The sequence below is a fragment of the Phocoena sinus genome, chromosome 12, assembly GCF_008692025.1.
Source record: "Phocoena sinus isolate mPhoSin1 chromosome 12, mPhoSin1.pri, whole genome shotgun sequence".
NCBI lineage: Eukaryota > Metazoa > Chordata > Mammalia > Artiodactyla > Phocoenidae > Phocoena > Phocoena sinus.
Genome location: NC_045774.1, coordinates 59,223,453 through 59,247,308, shown reverse-complemented (window position 1 = coordinate 59,247,308; position 23,856 = coordinate 59,223,453). Strand labels below are relative to the sequence as shown.

Below are 23,856 nucleotides of genomic sequence, written 5' to 3'. Positions count from 1 at the left end.
ATGTGTCCAAAGTAAACTTGCTTAAGACTATTAAATTAGCCTTTTGGCAAGAACAGTTGCTCAAAGAATTGAGAACATTGAGAACAACATCATTAGTCAATAAAAAACCAAGGCAAATGATTCTGAATTGTTCTCCTTGGCTCTTGATGTGTCAAAAGGTGTTACTGATACTGCCTAGTTATTGTGATTTATTTGATGAGTCAATGCCAAGGTTGAAGTGACTGAAGAGTTGGTTTCTATGAGTTGTCTGCATAGGACAATTACGGACAAGAATATTTTCTAAGAAGTTAAGAAAACACGAGCTCAGTGTAACCTGAAGCAGAATCTGCTAAGATGTGTTACAACTTGTGGTAAAAATATGTGTGGGGTAAACAAGGGCTTAGTTGGTCAAATTTACAAAGTTTGTGAAAATGCAATGTTTAAAACCTATGGTTATGTACTGTATTATTCATCTGCAGGTACTCTGTGGAATATGTATGATTCAATCTTATGTTACTGAACTAGCAGTGTCAATGGTGAACTTCATCTTTCCGTCATCAGCTGTTATTTTTTCATCAGATGTAGAAGCTGAATATCCTGATTTGCCCTCCCACACAACAGTCTGTTGGCTGAGCAGTGGTAGTTTTATTGTTGAGTTTTTGAGATCAGAGCTGATACTGAGATTTTTCGGAACCAGAAGAAATGCACTCAACCAATATTACAGAATACTGAATGGCTTTGTAATTTAGCTTCTGTTGCAGCCTTGATAATGTTTTGTAATGAATGCAACCAAAAACTGAAACAGTGTGCAACAGTGAGAATAGCTACTCGCACTGTAGGTGGGAATTCACTGGGATTCAGAGAAAAGCTTCCGACTCAAGGAGGACTGGAGAGTGGTGCTTCTCAAAGGGTGGCCCTCAGACCAGCAGCGTGAGCGTCACCTATCATTAGAAATGCAAATTCTACTGAATCAGAAGCTCTGGAGGTGAAGCCAGCAAAACAGTGCTTAGATGTGAAACAGACTACAGTAAAGTAATTTTGATGACAACTAACAGTGTTTGAATCATGAAGTCATGTCAAGCTGCTTTATATACTTCCCGTGCTATCAAAGGTAAGATAAGCGGCAGGAGCTCTATTCTCACATGAACTGGCAGCAGATATGCTTTCTGAGCTCAAAGGATATGTCCAGGACCTCAATGCAAGTGTAAAGGAAATACCCATTTGTCAAAATCCATTCAATTATGCAAATGAGGAGCTTCCACCTAACCTTCAACCAGGAAGTGAGTCGGGAAGTGAGTAATCTGCAATGAAATAACATTCTAAAAGAAAAATATCAAGAGAAGAAAGAACCTAATGGAATTCTTTCAATGCCTTCCAAGTGATAAATACTCTCCATGAAAATCATTTTCTCGTGGATTAATGTAAGTATCTGGCAATACTTATCTGTATGAAAAGATACTTTCAAAAACAAAATATGTAAAATCTTACTATAGATCAACATTAACAGATGAATATGTACAATCAATTTTGATGACAGGAAATATTAACACTGAATCCCAATTAAGTGAAATATCCTCCCCCAAAGTATTTCTTTCTTCTTCTTAGTAGAACTGTAATACAAAAAACTGTTCTCAATTATTCTTATGTCTTGAATTCTGTCAATAAAAACGTTGTGGAAATTCATTTTCTCTTTAGTTACATAAGTACTTACATAATAATCTCCATTTTGCCTCTTAGCCCACAAAGCCTAAAATATTTACTATCTGGCCCTTTACAGAACATTTTTTGCTGACCTCTGCTCTAGAACCAGATACTACCTGGACACTTTTAAAAGCATGGATTGAATGAACTGTCTCTACAGCTGGATGGCTTGAGTCTGTATGCTGCTGGTCTGCCATTAGCAGCTATGGGATCATGAGTAAGTTCTTCAATCTTTCTCTGCCTCACCTGTAAATGGGAGTAAGCAATGGTATCTATTTTACAGGGTTGTTAAGAGGACTAAGTGAGTTAGTAAATGCAAAACACAGGAAAGCGTGCCTGGCACAAAGTAAGCATTAACTCAATGGCAGCTGTTAGCTTAAGACAAAAGCACTGCTTCACCCAGTTGGTAGTCCAATTATAAATCTCATCCTCCTAAAACGTCCACTGAATAAAACATTTAAGATGTTTACATACATTCCTGGGTGAAAAGAAAATCCAAATGCATGAAGCTAATAATAGAGGATAACCAAGCCCTTTTCCAACTGCCCTTTGCTTCTGCCATTAAATAGAAGACATCGTGGGGCATACCAACAAGACAGCAGCTCTCATACAATGGTTTCTTACATGGAGGAGATTGGATTACTATTTTAATATTTTAAATGTCACGTATTACATTCTTTATATTCTACAGAAGAATAAACACAGTACTACTAGTAATTTATAACACTTATAATTTTTAAATTTGACATATGGCTTAATTCAATAATATATTCTTATTCATTCAGTATTTACTGAATGCCTACTATTTTCCATATGTATAACTCCACTAGCTTTACTTTGGGGGTAAAATGCTTTCATATATGTACTATTGAGAGTATCCTCAAAAATTTCCTAGAGATATATATTAACTGTGCTAATTTTTAAACGAAATATGCTTTTTCTTAAATGACTACACCTTATAGCAAGAAATTCTAGACTAGTGCTGTCCAATATGATAACCACTAGCTTCAGGTAACTACTGAGTACTTGAAATGTGGCTAGTACAACTGAGGGATGGAATTTTTAATTAAATTTAACTAAAATTAAATAAAATAGCCACATGTGGCTAGTGGCTGCTGTATTGGACAGCAGAGTTCTACAGGATCACTCTAGGATGTGTGGATATTGGAAATTAACATTTTGCCCTGTGTGGGAAAGTAAATTTTGTTACACTATATATTTAGTATTAGTTTGCTATTCAAAACAGCCCTGCCTTTTCATTCCACAAAATATTTTCTGTCTACTTTCTTAGCAGCAGAACTAAATCAATTTACTATTTGACAAAACAATGTTTGCTTTGTTTTCTCCACTGTCCCTGATTTCTAATCATTTAAGGTGCTGGGGCAGAGAAAATAAAATAAAATAAAATCCACATATAATTCAGAAGTCTTAAACCTTTCCCTCTGGCAAATTTTTAAGGCATCTGCTGAACAGCTGGAAAAGTATTTCATTTAATAGTTTACCTCTTGTTCTTGATTATGCCCATATTTTACTACTGTTATTATCCAGTAGTAAAATAGATAAATATATCAGAAGAAAACTGGAAAAACTGAAAACTTTCAAGTTGAAGAATTAGTATATCAACGTAAAAAATAATCTTAACAGATAAAAAGTAAGATTCTTTCTCCAACCAACTCTGACAATTTTGTACATACCAAAAGAAATACTGGCCAGGTCATAAGGCTTATAATTAATAAGGCATCTTTACATGGAAGTGTGAAAAATTAACTTTATTCTTGCATAAATATCATGATATTTTATTGTTCAAAGTGCTCCGTTCAAAATAAGTTAAAATATTTCCATATTACTCTCTTATTAAACATCTAGTTGTTGACTAAAGCACAATATCACTGATTAACATAAGACAAAAAAAATGAGCCACTCACATATTCTTGAAGGAAAGTGCTTACAATATTTTGTGAAAACATTTGTTTACGTCACTGATTTAATGGACATTTCCATATTTTTCTTTAAAATCCACAAATGTCTTAAGATATTCCCACCATTATAAAAACTAAACAAAACCAACCCCAAAACAAAACCCTACAAAAGCACATTAATTTTATTATAAGACATATATGAAGTCACTGAGTAAAGCTCTTTTTTATAAACACTTTTGGAAAGCTCACATTGAGTTCTAGCACAGCTCTATTATCAATCTGTGAACAGAAGGACACATCAAGTAAGGAAAGATCTTTACAAGATTCCAGGAGTTTTCTTAAAGATGCTGGACTTACCATTCTTGTTCCTGTTTAAAAAAAACCAAACAAAATATTATATAACATTTATATAATATCCTGAAAAAGCCCCTTTTTATTATTTAAAATAGACTTTTACAAATTAAAAACATTTCTTAAAACAAGACTTCATATTGAAACAGTCCTGTTAAAAAAAAATAAAATTTCCCAGCCAAATTGGTATCTAGGACCTGAATTTTTTCAATCTCTACCCATTCTATCTTCATTCCTACCTCCTACCCTTTCCAATCAGCTCCTCCAGACTTTCCTATTTCTGTTCACCCCAGTTCAAAACTGTTTACACATCTCATTTTCCTGAACCCATGGGTCAAATCAGACAGCAATACTTAATGATTCAACCTCTAATTCCATGCAGTGCAATTACTGAGCGACTACCCTGTAGAAACTTCTGTTTCAGGCACTGGAGATACAAAGATGAGTAAGACACGTGTCTGCCTTAAGGAACTCATTGACTAGAGTTGAAAGCAAATAACTACAACACAATTTGATAAGTTCTACAGTAAGTGGTAGGTATAAAATGTCATTACTGGAAGACAAATGATGGATGATGAGTACTATTTAGCCCATGTTAAATCTGAAGTGATTATGAGATAGTTGGATGGGTTATAAATCATATAAATTATGTAAAGCACCTGATGCACGGCAGGCACTCAATAAGTACCAAATATCACTAAGCTCTAAGATGTCATCTGTTGTAACTATAGCTTTTCTAAGGAGAAAAAATAATGATCACAATCGTATTACATATATATACCTGGGATGGGGATTAAATGTTCTGAAACACTAGTCTATGCCTTTTTCTCTGAGAAATCCTTTCTTCGCCCCTCCCTGCCATGAGAAGGGAGAAGTAACTATACTTCTACCAGAAGCTGTAACTATACTGCTACCCTGGCTGCGACTGGCCCCATGATAAACCAATGCAGATTCTCCTGGGAATTTAGAATTGGGATTCAGTAAAGCCTCCAGTGCCCATTTGATCTCTTGAACTAAAGACATGGAAAATTGGGTCAGGGCTGCTATATTTAGCCATGTGTACCCAGAGGAACAGAGATGGCCAGCATGACAAGAAAAGAACAAAGCAAAACCAAAGGGAGAAGCAGACACAAATGTCTCTGTAAGTGTACAGCGGCAGAGGGTGTGGCTTAGGGACAGGGGCCTGAGTATGCAGGATAGGAGAAGGAACGAAAAAGAGAAAAAAGCTTCCTCGCGTTTTGATGGTTTTCCAGTCTCTCCTGAGGTCTGACCATACCCAGTTTCTACCCATGGGATCTGAGATGGACACCTGTATCTTCATAATAATCGCCTTTTTCGTATGCTTAAGTTATCTTGAGGGGGTTTCTGTTATATAAGATCAGAGAACCTCACCCAAGCCATTTGGCTCTGTGGAGATTTTCACCTAGGGCTGTGACTTTTTTCTATTTGCCAGTCTTGGTCATTAGAATCTGAGTTTCCTGATAAATTAGGAGTTCCTGAAGCCTAAGAGAATGCTAGGGAAGGAAGTCAGAGATTGAACATTTAACTGGGCTAGGGTCACCTGTCCTATGTTTCCAGGGTACTTTGTGCTGTTGTTTTGTTATCTACTTAGGACACAATTTTGTTTTCAGTCAGCTTGCTCCTTCAGGGCACTGAATATCTCCAGTGTTTAAAATAATGCCAAACACAGTATATGCTCAATAAGTGTGTAATGAATGAAAAAATGAAGGAATGGTGGTTAACTGTCCAATGCCATCACCCTGGTATAGACCCTCATGAGATGGATTATTGAAGCTAATCTCTTAGATTTTGATTTCTTCCTTCTCCAATTCACCTACTACTCATTTCCAGATAAGTATTCCTACAACACAGCTCTAAATAATATCACTCATATCCCTAATTAAAACCCAGTAAAACCTCTTCCTTGTTTAATTTTGCACATACTTCTCATCTTGGTGCTCAAAACTCTCCAGGATACCCTCCATTATACCAACATTCTAGATCAAATTAGACTGCCTATTCTCTAAAGATATTCTGTACTTTTAACACCTTTGCTTTCGTTTCATGCTATTCATTCTGCCTAAAATGCCCTTCTCCCCCAATTTCCTGCTCACTTTTTAAGGATACCTTTCAAATATCTATTAGCCTTTTAAATTAGGCTTTTCCTTATTTCTCTGATCATATATATACTCTCTTTTCTTTGAGCCCCATCAAAGTGGACTTGCTTCTGGCTTGCATTACAGTTATTTATATGCTTGTTTTATTCCTTCTTGCTAGGTTTTCAACTCCTGAAGACAGGGACTGTGTCTTATTCGGCTTTGTACTGATCGATAAGTACGTTTAGTATGACGAAGATTTGCCACTTAACACTCATATGTGCTAATCACAAAATGACACATAAAATAATGAATATCAGCATGGTTTAACTAAGAATACTTTTTTTTAAAAAAAAAAGGATTCTAACACTAAACGATGAAAGGAGACCAAAAAACAACAAAAGTAAAGAAAATATAGCACAGTGGTTAGAAGCATAGACTCTGGTTCAAGTCCAGATTCCTTACTAGTTATGAGCCCTGGGCAAATCCCTTAACCTATTTCCACCCATTTCCTCCTCTGTGGCTAATAATATCTACCTCATAAGGTTGTTGTGATGACTAAATCAGTTAATATATGCTCAGAACAGTATAAAGCACATAGTCATGTTGTTGTTAACAATATTAATTATTGACTACTAGTGATATTACTTTTCATTGTGCTCTTTATATTTGAAATAAGACGTTCCAATATATTCGCATGACAGTCATCTTGCATCGGTAATTAGATTTGACATAATAAATAATGATACTGCCTTGCTCTTACGCTCATGAAAGTCACAAATGTCTTCAAAAAGAAGTCTTTATACTTCGTACCTGCTTTTCTTTTATGTCTCTGTCAAGTAATTCATACATTTATAGACCAAACTTAGGCCACCTGACAACTGAACCCACTGCTCATCACAACTGTGCTTTTGTTTTGGGATCAGTGTTACCGACTTCTTTGGTAGCACATCTTTCAGATACTGGCTACTCTCCATCTCAAGTGTATGTGTTTTGGGTTTATTTGAGGGTTTTTTGGAGGGAGAATCGTAAACTAGATTTTAAACAACAATGGCACCATCCTCTGAGGTGAAGCCTGACGCAATCAGTGATCGTTTTAAAAGGCCCTTGACTGCCTTTCCTCATTGTCCCTGTGAATTCATGACTTTTTCTTGAATGTTTCAAAATAATTACCTTATTAAAAAAAGTCTAGGCTAATTCAAGGGGGAAGGTAGATAGGCAGGCAAAGAAACAAGCAAGGTAAGTGGTGTGGTGTTTTGAAAAGACAGTACTGACCGTGGAGACAAAACCCTTGTACGTGAACCCTTGCTCTGCCACATATTAAGTGCTGGCTCCAGTATCCTCATCTATGAAAAGACAATGATACCAGCTTCCTGAGCGATGAAGATTAAGGAGAATATAACACAGATGAAGTATCTAGCCTAAAGTGTACATATAATAGGCAAGAATTTCTGCCTAAGGTTTTTTTTTAGTCAACTGTTTTTATTGATTTTTAAATTTTTATTTATTTTTATTGAAGTACAGTTGACTTACAATATTGTGTTCGTTTCAGGTGTACAGCACAGTGATTCAGTAATTTTTGCAGATTATGTTCCATTATAGGTTATTATAAGATACTTGATATAATTCCAGCGTATATATCCTCATTGCTTATCTATTTTATATACAGTAGTTTGTATCTGTTAATCCCATATGCCTAATTTCCCCTTCCTAAATTTTTAAGCAAGAATTTCTGCCTACAAGGAACTTGAATAAGTAGCATGCAACTATATAAGCAACATCTACAAATGTACCATAAGCCTGGACTGTGGAGAGATTTTAACTGAAACTACAAACATAAGTGTTGAAAATCTTCAGGTTCCCCTTTGGTTGAATGTTCAATAAACAGTAAAGGATATAATTAGCACTTCAAGGACTAATCTGTTAGTATTAATAGATTACTAGCAACACAGTGCAAGTGCTATCTGGGTTCACCACTGTGTGGGCAATTATAACCGTGGCATTGCTAGCACTTCTGGCCGGTGTCAGAAGTAACAAAATATCACAGGGTTTCTGGCTGTAAATTGCAAAAAAGACACAAGGAATCCCAGCACTGGGAAGGATTTTCAATAGCTCTGCCTTAGGGTAGAACTATTCCTAAAAACTAGAATCATCAGGGATGGAAATTTCACAAGATTCCTTAATCAAGAATTTAACATCAAGAAGCCATATGTGTGTGTGTGTGTCTTGAATTCATTAAACAAACGGATTAACTTCTTATCTGTCAATAATAATAGAGAACACAGCTCACACAAATTCTCACTCTTCTTACTAGACCAAGAATTATGGTTATTTAGAGCTTTCTGATAGGCTCAACTATAAAATTCTGTTACTGCCCTCACTCTTTTACTTAAGTACAGTTATAATTATCAGGACAACATTTTTATCGTATCCAAGAATTTTTTTTCTCCCTATAAAAAGTCTGAGGTTAGTTTTTATGTCAAGGCTTTAAAAGAAATTTATAGATTGTATCCTTACCTAATATGTCCAGTTGGCGTAATCTGGTACAATTACATGCTAGTTCTTCAATGTCTGTGTCACACACAGACCTGTTAGCTGTTAGAAAGAGTTTCTGCAAGTTTGGAAGCTGGCGTGCCAGTTTGGCAAAGCAGCCGGTGCTGCTCTGCAGAGTAGGGCACCATCCGAGGTCAAGTTCCTCCAGAAGTGGACACCCAGAAGCCAGCTCTGCTATCCCGTTCTCAGTAATGTTCTTACATCTCCACAGATCCAGAGTCCGGAGTTTTTTACACTTGGCTCCTATCATGCTAGCTATCACGTCATAGTCTTCAATCTGGAAATCAAATAATTTCAATCTTTCCCACATTATGCTCAGAAATACAAACCGTTTTGAGCATGTTAAAGCATTCTTAATCACCTCCTGTTGTTTGCTTCTGTGCAAACATACCCACATTGCCATTAACACAGATGTGCCCACTCATCTCACAGACCTGCCACCGTTTCGTAAAACAGCGAGAGTAATCACTTACTTAAAAATCCATTTAACAGAATTCCAGACAGAGGACGTTAATGAATTAAATCCCAAAGCAGTCTGAAACCCTCAGTCCCTCTTAAAGAATTGGAGGATTATGTATTGTCCTTGTATGCCTCCCATTTTGACAGTGCTCTTGCTACTCCGATACATGTAAGATCTCCCTGATAAAGGCATGCACTTAGCTAGGCTCTAAAATAGTAAGTGAATATGCTGATGGTACTAATAAGGATACTAGTTTGGGGTTAAATGAGGCATTTGGGGACTGAAAATGCAAGCTGAAAAATAATTTAGATTGTGATAAGTTAGCTGCTGTCAGTTATTGGAGGTGTCCAATGATTTACCTCATGATCGTGGGATAAGCTTCTACTATTCAAGAATTAAACATTTCAGTTCATGGGCTTTGAATGTTTTAATAATGTTTCTTTAAACAGATTATTTTAGGAGTTTCATCTGATTTTGTTATAATCAGGTATCAGCATTATCATCAGAAGTCAAAAGGAAACAAAACAGCAAACATTTCCCATGATCACTTCCTTTTGTCCATTGGTTTATTCATATTTTCATCTACGATGTGCCAGCATCACTCCAGATGCTAGGAGCAACAGTGAATCAAAAAAAAAAACACTGTGTTCACATTTCTTGGAAAGACATACAGACAAATAAATGAGCAAAATAAATTCAGAGAGTGATAAGTAAAACAATAAAACAGGGTGACATGAGAGTGATCAGAGTGGCAGAGGTTGAGGGAGGGAGTGGTGACTGCCGGGATCTCCGGGAATGAGCGTGACTCATTCAAGGAACAGAAATACGATGGGTACACGCCCAAGGGGAGTGAGAGAGGGCAGGCTGTGAAGCCAGAGAGCTACGCAGGGGCCAGGCCATCAGGCCGTGAAGGACTTTGAATTTTTATTTTAACTATAAGGAGATCGATGGAGGGTTTGAAACAAATATGATTCACATTAAAACAAAAACCCCTCCGGGCTCTGGAGGATGGTCTAAGGTGGGTATGAATGGAGGAGGAAGCCCAGTGAAGAGGCCTGCACTAGCGCAGAGGAGAGATGCTGGGTCTTGGATCAAGGTGAAGCAGTGGCATTGAAGAAGTGGACAGGTTGGGGGCTATATTTTGAGTCAGAACCAAAGAGCTGATAGATTAGAAACAGTGGTGATGATTTCTAAGGTTCTTCAGGAACAATCATGCAGAAGACCACGAGAAATCGATTTGGGTAAATACAACTATCTTCTTAAGTGAGTGGACCCAAACAACACAAAACTGTAGCTTTGATCCTTAGCGCAGCCAATTAGCTCCTTTGGGAAGAAGCAAATTAAAAGCTTTCCAAAACCCATGATTCTGATTGCTATTATTTTGATAGTCAAAAATAAAATATCAAATGAATCATCCTGCCTTTTGGTCAGCTGACAGGAAAGAAACTGAAATAAACATGGTATTAAAGTATCAACCAAGAGCTGTCTGTGTTACTGTCCTGGTGAACCCAGACCTGCTGTGAAGAACAGTACTTCTGTGACAAGTATGAAATGTTTCAATCATCACGTTAGTAGCAGTATCGGCAATATTAGCAGTATTTCTGAACTTCGGATGTCAAGTCCTTAAAACTTCATTTCCTGGCAAATCAATATCAATTGTAACAATACTGGTAACTACATACTTTAATTTAAAAATGGTCTGTTTATCTGAAGTAGCATTTCCCATGCCGTATCACATAATAATAGATGTAACATGAAAAAATGGGTTCATTAGTCAGGTAAAGTTGGAAAACACTGGTTTAAGCAAAGGCAAACTGTTTCTTTATTGCAGGACATACCATTGAAAACTCCAGGGGGAGGATATAGGAGCATCGTTTCCTAATTTAGACCCAGAATTCCTATTCCCCCTTCTTTCCCCCTACAATACACAACTTTTTAACTTGAATATCTTTTAGGACTAATGTTCCATAGGTCAACTTAGGAAAATGCTGACTTCAACTACACCTAATTCCAACTATAAACATACATAATTCCAACTCGAAAGTGTCTGTGATTAGAGGCCTGCTTTTCTAGAGGATGCTGCTCTAGGTTATGGGGAGGTAATTAACAGGCAGAATAAGATACCTCTGGCCAAAGTCAGAGCAGGGTCCTTACCAATCTAAAGAAGGCAGGCTAACAATAAGCAAAGTCCAAGTAACAGTAACTGGTTGGTATGTTGTCACAGAAAGTGCCATGGAGTGTCACTGAGCCCATCTAGAAGAGCCACTAGAAGGACCCAACAGAAGCCCATGAAATGCCTTGCTAACGTAAAAAGTTGACCAGAAGGGAAACCTAATGCTGAGTTCGCGGGCTCTCAGATTGCTTCCGGAGACCGGGATGGGCCTGAGCCCGTACCTGGGGTTTAATAAGGCCTAAACACTTCTCTGATCTTGCAACCGTCCGCTTATTCAGGTCTTCCTAATAAGTGGATGCAAAACTGGAATGGTTTAGGATCTCCTGAATCTGCTTTGGGTATGGGGGGGCAGGTAAGAAAATAAAGAGGTATGGATCGCTCCACGGTCAGTTATATTGGGAGATGCATTTCCTGTGAGTGTGCACACATGCACACAGGCTCACACGTATGCACACACGCGCACACAAGAGGTCTACTGTCCCTTGAGTGTCAGTCTTATTTGTTAACCATGTAATTTAGTTGAAAAACATTTAATTCATCCCATGAACTCTTCCAATGACATATACATTATAATTTTATATCTGAAAGGACTTTCAAGATTATTTATTCCCACAGTCCCTAGGTTTTTGGATTTCACAGACCGGTAACGTTTTAAAGAAATTAGTTCCAACATAGGTTGGTGTCCATCTTTTCATCTTACTCAGTAAGGACAGTAAAACAAACAAAATAAACCTATCTACTATCATCAGCATTTCCAGAAAATAATCTCTGAACTCAAAAACTAAAATTAGCTTTGTGAAAAACTTACCAGACTACTGGCATTTGGGTATGATTGATATATTACTTTGTAAAGAAGCCCAGAGAGCAAATAGCTTGTCTGAGATAACATCTGGCTTGAGGCAGAACCACACTCCTTGCACCACGCTATACTTCTTTCCTTGTTCTCACAGATAAATAATGTCAATGCTTCAAAGACAAATTCTCCCATTTAAGAAAAATGTTTTAAAGCGGCTTGCACATAGTTATCCATAAATCTGAAAAGCTGTGGGTGGGTGTGGGGAGGGTCAGGATAAAAGTCACCCATGGGAAGAAAAAGGGAAGCAGCAATTGAGAATAAAGAATTTTCCAATACTTACCATGACACAACTACCCAAACTGAGGTGCTGAAGCTCTGAACAGAAGTTCAAAACGCTGAGCAGGGCTGTTTGCTGCCATCAGGAACCACATCAGAGGCAAATAAGGAAAGGACAAGAAAGTGAAACAAAGAGAAGAGGTCAATTAGACATTAAAGGCTGTCACTGCTTTTCCTGAAATAGAGCTCAAAACCTCGGTTACAAACACCACAAATGCCATTTAATGAGTCCCCAGGTGTTCACACCATTGATTGGCTTGGAGTCAAGGTAATCATTACTCGTCTCCACGTAGTAAGTCGTCACTCTGTATATGATTTTGCATGCCCTAAAGACACCTATATTCCCTATGACCTCTCAGTGCATTTTCCAAACGTAAGCAATTTGAAAGCCTGGTGAAGGCTGAACAAGACAAGATAAACCATCCCTCCCGCCCTCCAAAAAAAAAAAAAGCACCAAGGGTTGGTGACAACTGTAGAACAGCGGCAGCTCTGACATTCACTGATCAGCTGCAGGCTGATGGAACTGCCAATAGCCACCCCAAATCAGGATTGAGCCTGTGACTTTAATGTCAAAGAATTCTCTTTGTTGACAAGGATCCCAACAACCATCGAGCACCTGTCACTAGCACCATGCTGACTGAAACGTGCACTTTCTAGTCATGTTCCTGCCATTTCAGCCCATCCATCCTGTGCAATGGAAACGGTCTCACCACTAAAGAAACCCAAAGGTGTCCGAGACTGCTACATAATCATGGTTCCTGAAATATCTCTGAACAGTCAAAATTTCACTTGATGACATGCCTGCCATGAAAAATTTAAAAACGAGCAATGCAAAGCATTCAGATTTTTAGTTTTTTCTTTTATAAATTAAAAAAATACTACACAAACATGTGGCAAACTTTCTAAACATCTGAACTAAATAAATCATATCTAACAAAATTAAGATGATATTATACAGCCTCTGTTTAATCTATTCCAAGTGTTCAGAAGTGAACAAATTATCAGTTGGGGAGGGATTGAAGAATGTGCCAATGACAACACAAAACATTTATTCAGATTCTTATTGAGAAAATAAAGTAACAAAGTACTTCATTTAAAATAAACTTAGGGCAAAAATAAAATAATAGTAGTTATAATAGGCCCTAGATTGGTACCAAACTTAAGACTAATTGTTTCACTGTTGTGCATTTTTTTTAATTTAAGCAAAAAAAAAAGTTTATATTGATTTTATGCTTAAGTTTCAACACAACTTATAACATTTATAAGACAATGCCACGTAGCTCTCAGAATGTTGACATCAGAAGAGGTATATGAAGATAAGTTTCAGATTCTCCGTTAACGCTTAGCTATTTTAACTTACTGATGGGAAAATGACATTAGGTTTGTTTTTATTAAAGTACCAGATCTTATCACAAAGTTGTTTTATAAGATTTTCCCAGAGCAAGATCCAGAACATAGCAGAGAATTTTTAGAGAGAATTCCACATACTCTTGTGGATAAGAAATTTTAAATTAAAAAAATACATATACATATACCTCATTCATGATTCATGGAAATTGTTTGGTCATCTATTTTTAAATTCCTTACAGTGAAGAACCTCACATATGCGACAAGTACAAAAGTCCAAGACAATAAACACCCACGTAGTCACAACTCAGATTTATCAAATCTTAACATTTTGCCTTCTTTGCTTATCTACTCTATTTGTGTATCCCTCCATCCATTCACATACTTTCTCAGAAGTGACCTTTATCATGACTCAGGGTTTAAAAACATGCTTGAAAATTACATAACTTTACTATACATTATGATCACTTTTGAATTAATATTCTCATAATTATGTATCTAAAAAACACCTATGTAAGGGTAGATGCATTTCAAGTCGTAGAAGAGGAATTAACGGCCTATTATACTTATTCAGGCAAATATTTTATAATAACTTACACAGTCTGCATATTAAATTGAGAATTAAAAATTCATTTAGGGCTTCCCTGGTGGTGCAGTGGTTGGGAGTCCGCCTGCCAATGCAGGAGACACGGGTTTGAGCCCTGGTCTGGGAGGATCCCACATGCCACGGAGCGGCAGGGCCCGTGCACCACAACTACTGAGCCTGCACGCCACAACTGCTGAGCCTGCATGCCTGGAGCCCGTGCTCCGCAGCAAGAGAGGCCACCGCAATGAGAAGCCCATGCACTGCAATGAAGAGTAGCCCCCACTCACTGCAACTAAGGAAGGCCCGAGCGCAGCAACGAAGACCAAACGCAGCCAAAAAGAGAAAAACAAATACCGTATGCAGCCAAAAATAAAATTTAAAAAATAAACAAACTTATTTAAAAAAATTCATTTAGTAGTAGAATTATCATTTTTCATTCCTACCTTAAAAAAGGAACTAACATAGAACATAAGAGATTCATATTGAATATCACACATCTTTGCTAAATAAGAGATGTGAGATCAAATGCTGAGACCAAGCTATAAGGGGATAAGGATGACCTTGGAAGGGATGCTGTGAGGAATGTAACAAGGAGTCAAATAGAGATAAATAAAAGGGTTGACTGGTAGCACTGAGGTGAGAAAGCACAAGTTAACAGTTTCCTGACTTCCTCCAGCAGAGCTCAAGATAAGCCAGAGACGGTGGGAGTACCCAGGTATAGAGCACACATCTATAGATCAGCTTGCAATCTCTCCAAATCCAGCTAACTGATTTCCTCCTAGAATATCTTTAGTATCTTCTTTCTCTATGCCATTAGTATTCAGAATTAAAGTACTACTATTGATGCTAAAGCAAAAAGGAGAAACTACCTCTTCACTTCCAGACATAAAATGACCTGATTTTAGAGAGACCACAGTCTCAGTGATTTAGAGCAGTTGAGAAAATACTGCTCATGGGCCAAATTCAGCCCATTGGTTGTTTTTGTAAATAAAGTTTTATTGGAACATGGCACACCCATTCATTTATGTATTGTTTATAGCTGTTTTCACACTACAACAGCAGGGCTGAATAGTTATGACAGAGACCATATGGCCTGCAAGGCCCAAAGTATTTGCTATCCAGCCCTTCGCAGAAAGAATTCGCCCACCCCCAATTTAAGAAAACAATTCTACCTTAACGAGTACTTGCATCACTTTTACCCTTGTAGAACACACAAATAGATGGATTAAACCTATATTAAGCATACTACAAAAAAAGGTATTCAGAAATAAAAACTGAACAATTTTATGAACCTTTTACTTAAGACTTAAGATATCTTTTAGCTTCCCAAATTGACAAATTCTGCTGGTTAGACCAGTAAAATTCAATATAAGCACAAGAGTAGCTCTATAAAATTAAAACACAATTTAAATAGTTAGCAGCTTTAATAATGCAATGCAGCAGATTCATTTTCAAATGAGTTTGCAGTTTTTAAACAAAGGCCAACCTTATTTAAATCACTGTGGAACCGGAGTCACTAAGAAGTGACTGGCTCCATGTTAATTTCTTTTACAAAATTTTCAAAACATACTTTAGGTGAAGCTGGCACCTGGTAGTAGGATTTATGTTCATAAAGAAAGAATCCTTTGAGGACTTCCCTGATGGTCCAGTGATTAAAAATCCATCTTGCAATACAGGGGATGCTGGTTTGATCCCTGGTTGGGGAACTAAGGTCCCACATGCTGCCGGGCAACTGAGCCCGTGAGCCACAACTAGAGAGCCTGCGTGCCACAACTACTGAGCCCGCACACCACAACTAGAGAGAAGCCCGCGCATCAAAATGAAGAGCCTGTGTGCTGTAACTAAGACCTGACACAGCCGAAGTATAAATAAATATTTTTTAGAAAAAGAAATAAAGAACCCTTTTATATTCAACCTAAAATTTACCTACTAACTCTGTTCAGCAGCCTCAAAATCCAATGGATAACTATTAAGTTATAGAGAATTATTATTGCCTCTACTTGTTACAAGGAAATTTATTAAGAGGTAAAAGAAGGCAGGAATTCAAATTTTCATTGACAGCTTTTTAAGAGATGCTACCCATAAAGTTCAAAATCTCCTATGCTCCACACTACTAAAGTGCTAAGCAAAAATACTTAATAAAGTGATAACTGGTACTTATACTCACATAAATGGTTTAGATATTCCAGATTTGTAACTTAGTAGAGTTATAATTATGCATACCATATACATTTTATAATGAGACCTTACATAAACCACATATGCAATACTGTGTTCATATTTTATATTAATACAGGTTTATAATTATTATAACTAATTAATAACTTTTGCAATTAAAAATTCTTGCAGTTAAAAATTAACTGTTGCTCATCTTTAATAAAGAATACAACCCTTACTTGTAACACTCAGTATAGGAAGATAGGATCCCAAGTCTGTATTTCTCTAAGTCCTGATTCCTAAGGACTTCCCTGGCAGTCCAGTGGTTAAGACTCCGTGCTCCCGGGACTTCCCTGGTGGCTAAGTGGTTAAGAATCCGCTTGCCAATGCAGGGGACACCGGTTCGAGCCCTGGTCTGGGAAGATCCCACATGGGGCAGAGCAACTACGCCCATGCGCCACAAATACTGAAGCCCTCACCCCTAGAGCCCGTGCTCCACAACGAAAGAAGCCACTGCAATAAGCCCGCACACGGCAACAAAGAGTAGCCCCCTCTCCCCGCAACTAGAGAAAGCCCGCACGCAGCAACGAAGACCCAACACAGCCAAAAATAAATAAATAAATAAATAAATTTATTAAAAAAGACTCCGTGCTCCCAATGCAGGGGGCACAGGTTCCGTCCCTGGTCGGGGAACTAGGATCCCGTATGTTGCATGGCACGGCAAAAAATAAACAAACCATGATTCCTAGAAAGCATCTTAAAGAAATAGATGTTTATATATCACAGACATGCACCAGCTAAAACAGAGAGACTAGTGACATCACCTGATCACAAGTATACTTTCACTGATGATGTATTTCAAACATATCACAGCAATAACTATAAGTAATGAGATAGGATTTTATAAAAGTATGCTCATTAAATGAAAATTTATAAATTTACATAAGAAATACCACCAAAGAAATCCTAAGAACACAGTCACTCAATTATTGTAATTGAAGATCCATCTACATATATGTATGAATTTCTCTTTCTCTAATTTAATATTTTTTTGCCCCAGTGTTCCAATCTCTAAATTTGGGGAAGGGAAATATAGAGTAAAAGTTGAAGTATTTTAAGACCTATTTAAAGTACTTGAAACTATATATATTTAGAATATTTAGAATATTTCAATTCAATTACTTTATAGATATTTGCTATAAACCAAATTGTCCTTTTATACAGTTTAAATATATAATACGGTATAGTTTATATACTGATACATAATCACAACTTGAAAATAATATTGTCTTTCATAGGTTAAACCTGAAGATCAGCATTGTGGTAGAAAAGTAAGACTTCTGATTGTTCTCTAAAAAGAGAATGTTCAAGATCATAAATGACATAAAGTAATAAAGTCTTATACATGCCTTTGAGGAAAAAAAAAGGAAAGTTCTCTAAACCTAACTGTAGACCTACCCTAGACCACAGTCTCAGAAATTTTAGCATAAGGTTCAAATAATGTGTTAAATTCCAAAAAGCCATATGTGTGAAAGAACAAAACCTAAGACTAAATCACACACATTTGCCTTGCCCTGCAGTCTCCTTTCAGAGCCTATTTTTACCACTGTAGTGGATCTCTCCTATAATAACACAGTTGAATATATCTTCGCTCACAGATGACTAAACTGATCAATTTCCGTATCAACCCATGATGGATGATGGCAGAGATGTGCAGTCAAAAAGTCATGGCAGTTTGCACACCGGCTGGACTTGACTGTAACCTTATTACCTATATAAAAGAAAGAATATTTTGATCAGAGGGGTAAGGGTTGGACCACCAAGGGAGCATAGGAATCTGAAGCACACATTGGTTGATTGACACTGTTCATCTAAACGACGCTCAGCTGAAGAGGGTGCACTGGTCCAAAGACTTTATCTATTTTCTTCCAAAAGCATGTCCTTCCTTCCTGTTAAGAGGATGGTATCAATCTGTTTTGTGTTGATGCCTTTAAGCATTTAAGTCACATAACTAATGCTCACTGTTCTCATTCTGAACTCACCAGACAGGTCTTATAACTGTAATTTGGTTTCCCCTGTGACATGCCAACAGTGAGAGAATGTGTTAATCAGCTATCTCTAATGAATGTGTCCTTACCAGGTAGATTTCTTATACCCGGTATACTGGTTACTGTCATGAATGTGGATGATAATGAATCTGACCCCCAAGAAGCTTCTCAACTGTGACTGAATCATAGCCCATCATGCAGGTCACACACACTCAATCCCACCAAAAAGCGTGGCACTTCCCACTGGCACTTCTATAAAGCAATCCAGGATAGAACAGAAGTATAGACATATTCTTGCCTGGAGACACAAAGACTTCTAAAAGTTTGTTAGTTTTAGAATATAATATAGTAAAAGTTATTAAAACCTTAATTCTTGATTCTGTTTAAGAACAAAGTAATTATTAATATCTTTGTTTTATATGTTGTCTAAACAAATCTGTCTGAAATGGACTGCCTTTTAGGTGACAGCTAATGACAGCCTGCATTAGTCAATTTAGGTGACCAAAGTAGGTTCTTCCTGCTTCAATTGTTCGATCTTAGTTAATAATCAGCAGTGGCCCTGGTGAGAGGCCACTCCTTTCCTTAAGTCTGTTAAATGCACTTGCTTTACTAAAAGAAAGACCATCCCTGCTTCTACTTACCAATATACAGGAATGTGTTCCCTAAATCAAATAAGAACGCAGTCAGGAGAACACCATTATCTATGTGTCAGAAAGCAAATTCGTGGCACTAAATCAAATCATTTATGTATCTTTTGTAGGAAAGCTCAGGTGGTTTCATTAACAGACAGGGTGGTATGCATTTTTACTTATATATTCACTCTGCTGAATAAACTGGCACAGAAAAAAGAAACTAGGAGGAGAGTGTTGATATCCAACAGAAGTAAAGATCAGCTACTTTTGTTTGTCTTCTAGTTCACGAAGATGAAGGCAGTGGGGTCCATGAAACTGTCATCCCTGCCTAGCAGGCCAAGTAAACAGTTGCTGAACCACACTTATGGATTACTGTCATATACTAGTCCCCTACAATACCTATAATCAGTTTTTGCACTACTTCAGATTCTTTCAATTTATGCTCTATCATTCTTGAAGTGAGGCAATCAAAATTGGATGCAGGTGTTCCATTTATAACTCCAACTTTTAAAAAAACACTCTTGGTTTTCTTGCTAAGCAACAGAATGACATTCTTACTGAGCTACCTATCATGCCCCATCTCACCCCCAACTTCAGATATTTTTTCCCAAACAAAGAAAAGGTAAATAGGCTCAAATTCCTAACACTAATCCAGATTGTTTTAGACAATGCAAAGGACTTCTCTTGAAGTCACTTTTTATGCAATATGTTAAAAAGTTATCCTTATGCTATCCTTTGTAAGTTGTATTAGTTTGCTAGGACTGCCATGACAAAGTACCATAGACTGGGTAGCTTAAACAACAGAAATTAATTTTTACAATTCTGGAGGCTAGAAGTCTGAGATCAAGGTGCCAGCAGGGTTAGTTTCTTCTAAGGCCTCTCCTCTTGGCTTGAAACTGGCCATCTCCTTCCGGTGTTTTCATATGGTCTTCACTCCGTGTGTGTCTGTGTCCTAATCTCCTCTTCTTATAAGGACACCGCTCATATTGGATTAGGCCGCATCCTAATGACCTCATTTAACTTAATTACCTCTTTAAAGGCCCTATCTCCAAATACAGTCACATTATGCGGTACTGGGGGTTATGACTTCAACATATGAATTTTGGGGAGACACAATTCAGCCCATGGCACAAGTATTTACGAATAGGTTGCACGTATATGTCCCTTCAGGGGTAAAAGAGAATTATATCTTCTACTTATTTTCAAATGGTTCAGGAAAAAAATATGCATATAGGAGGAAAATGTACTTTTTATGCCACTTTTCGTAAGCCTAGAATTATTTCAAAATAAAAGCTTTTTCCTTTTAAGTATTTAAAAGTCTATTTAATGAGTTAAATTTCTATAACCCTCCTTTCATGAGAATACATCATCATGTATGGCTAAAGAAGTACTTGCAGTTAACGTTTATCATAAATAATAAGAATCTTGTGAATAGAGATGAAAAGGACTAAAGGTGCTTAAAGTCTTTCCAATCATTATATACCTCACTCTACTATAATTACTTCTTTGTCACGAATGGCAGAAGAAACTAAGTACAACTAAAGTTCTCCTTCTTGTTTGTTCTAAGTTCCCATCTTTTGCCTAAAAGTCTTGCCTACACAATTCTAAAAGATCTACCAAATTCAGTAGAAAGAAAATTACTGCAATTAATCACTCATTTCACTAGTTATGCTGGGATCACGCAATAAACAGAGTCTAAATCTCAGCTTGAGGGTCGTTTCTGTCTCTCCATCACCTAGTACTATCTTGTTTTTCACCAGGCATACATTTACAGCTCCGCAACTGCTGAAATCCAACAAATGTATACCCCTAACTCTGAAAAGAGGTTATTTAATGATTTTCTTTTTTGGTTGATGTTATAAGAAGACATTTGCTATTTCTCTGATGAAGCGATTTTTCATCGCAATCCTAAACATACCTAAAGAAAGAAAAAGATCTCATGAAATAAACTAACCAAACAAATAGAACTATATTTCACTATTTTTTAGAGCTAAAAATTCTGGACAAATACAGTTCAAATATTTTCTTACAAGTTTTCCAAGTTGTAGATCCACCCACCCCTCTGCTTAGTTGATGTGGTTATTCTGTAGAAAGACAAACTTATGCTTACTAACTTAGCAAATAAAGAAAAAATGAATTGACAAGCGAGAGTTATCACTCATTCATTCAACACAAGTTTACTGAATATCTACTAGACATATTCACTATAATGAATACCAGACACTGTTCTACGTACTGGTTGTAAAAAGTAAACAGTCAAACATGGTCCCTCCCATTAGGGAGTTTATAAGTTAGAAATGAACATCCCTTTTACCAGAAACAGATCATAAGTGTGAAAGCAGTAATTCGGCCTAAACCTCTCTTAGCACATGATGGAAAAGATATTCCTATTTAGGAAGACCTAAAAGAATACTTCACGAAGTTGGGAATGACTGCATAGGACTATGCTGAGTAAACCTATACTATCATTTTCACATTTACACAAGTCCATCTAATTTATAAAGTGTGTTGTTGTTTACATGTACGACCTAATTTGGGCTTCTCAATAGCCTATGTGATAGGGTAAGTTTTTTTTTTAACAGATAAATGAACTTTTAGCTTAGTATAAGTGACTTACCCAAGCACATAAATCTTTCAAGTGGGAAAGCCAAGAGAACGACTGAGTTTTTTCATTCTGTCCCATCTGCCACAGATTGGTCGCTTCACCCTCCTCCGACAGCCTCAAATGCTTCCCTCTGATTTCTCCATCAGTGAGGGGGCTTCCCCGGATGCGGGAATCTCTCCCCTGCTTCAGCTTCCCACCCCTCCACCCCCCGGGGTGCAGGTCCCGTCCCGCTTCCTCTCCTCCTCCTTCTCCCTTCTTTCTTTTGTCATACCCAGTTATACAGGGATCTTTACAGTCTTTCCCAGTGTCCAAGGTCTTCTGCTAGTGTGTAGCTGGTGTTCTGTGAGAACTGTTGCATCTGTAGATGTACTCCTGATGCATCCATAGAGAGAGATGAACTCCACGTCCTCTTACTCCTCCATCACCTTGGAACTCTCTTGGACTGAGGTTTTTGACACTGATCTCTGATACAGACCAAATAACAAATATCTTCCCAGCTTTTAAATTATCAAATAATGTCTGAATCAACACCCAGACCTCACTGCTAAGCAGTTTTAACCATACCTAAAGTCTGAACAAGATCCTATTGCTGCTTCCTCTCACTGTAGGGTACTAGCTATGGTATTAGCCAAAGCAGTGGAGCTGGGGAGAAAAATCTTAGCGAGCTAGGCCAGGTCATAAAAGGCTGGGCTCAAAAATTGGTGACAATGACACTTGGGGCTTATTTTAAGGTTGCTCTCACACAGTTGACTACCAAAGCAGCAATTAAGCAGTACAAATGAAATGCACTGGGATACAGCCCCAGTGTCTGACAAGGTTACACATGAGGCTCAGTGGTCAACACAGCAGGGCTTGTTGGTAAAATGTCAGGTACAGAGAAGCCCAGTGCCCTGGGCCCACTGCCTGTTTCGCCATTGGCTCAGGGAGGTGCCACATCAGCACACCAGGATCTACCTACCTGCATATAAGGCAATTCTGACCCTACTATAGTTTTGTTCTCTGCATTCTCATTCTTATTGAGTAACCAGACCTGCAATATGTCTGGCTCTACCTAACCACTTAGGAACACACTACCTGGACATCAACAATGCACCACTTTACATGCTAAAATATTTGGGGAAATTATATGTTCCAATGCTGCTCCCCACTATAGTGTAATATTGAGAGTTGGCCTATATATATATACCATGTGCTTGAGGTAGTTCATTAACTATGGACTCTACAAACTATTACTTAAATTATACTAAATGTAATTTGAATAACTAACTGTTATTATAAATTCAGAACTAAGACTTCAAACTAAGTTTGTTCATAATAAAAATAAAAGGCAAAAGTCCATTTGTCTATAGTAGATATTTTAGACTAGAAAATGTTTACAGAATATAACTTAATAGTTTGCATTTTACACTGGATCGAAATGTTGTGTATCTTATTTACAATGTTATATTTCCTTACCAATTATGGATTAGAAAAGGATTAAGCAGTAAAGAGAAAAGCTCTATTTTAGATAGACAGCCAAGCTATTAGAATAACTACTATTCTATGCTCTTATATATCTTACAATTTTCACTGTAACTCTGAGGCCACCAAATCTGGGTTCAAATCCTGACTCTAACTTATTGCTCTGTGCCACTGGGAAACATTAATCTTTTGGGACCTTCATTTCATCATCTGTAAGATTTAACAGTAACACCTACTCTCAATAGACTAGTGTAAAGGATTAAATAATATGCAGAATGTCTAGGACAGCAAACAACGTATTCAGTAAGTTTTCCCAAACTTTGGGACTAAAACCCAGGTCTCCAATATCCTCTAAAGCTATATTCACTATGCACACAGATTTGCTTCAATCTTATAAGATGGCATAAATACATTACATTTATTAATGTAAATTATATATAGGCACATAAATATAACTCTACTACATCATAAATCTGACCTCTCTGAAGATTATACACTACAATAGAGTCAATATTTTGAAATACTTATTTTTTCTTATTTTATAATTATGTAGTGTTTAGAAAAACAAGGGTAAAAGTGGCACTGGATAATATGTATTCTTTAAAAGAAAAAACCTCTCCCAGGAAGTTCAAATTCATATCTTCTTTTTCTCCTCA

The 23,856-nt window shown here is 37.2% G+C and overlaps 1 protein-coding gene across 7 annotated transcripts in view; it reads right to left on the bottom strand.

Annotated features, from left to right (window-relative positions):
• Positions 1–3,434: 3,434 nt before the first annotated feature.
• The window catches only part of FBXL4 (F-box and leucine rich repeat protein 4), a 66,995-nt gene continuing 46,573 nt past the window's right edge, over positions 3,435–23,856 (bottom strand). For 6 of the 7 annotated variants that reach the window (XM_032651716.1, XM_032651718.1, XM_032651720.1 and 3 more), the window contains 3 exons: positions 12,369–12,440; positions 8,564–8,876; positions 3,435–3,967 (listed from right to left, as the gene is read on the bottom strand). In XM_032651716.1, coding sequence (XP_032507607.1) covers positions 3,804–3,967; positions 8,564–8,876; positions 12,369–12,440 — 549 coding nt within the window. In that variant the 3' untranslated portion in view covers positions 3,435–3,803. Of the gene's footprint in view, positions 3,968–7,321; positions 7,393–8,563; positions 8,877–12,368; positions 12,441–23,856 lie in introns of all 7 variants that reach the window. The other variant, XM_032651723.1, reaches the window with a different exon arrangement.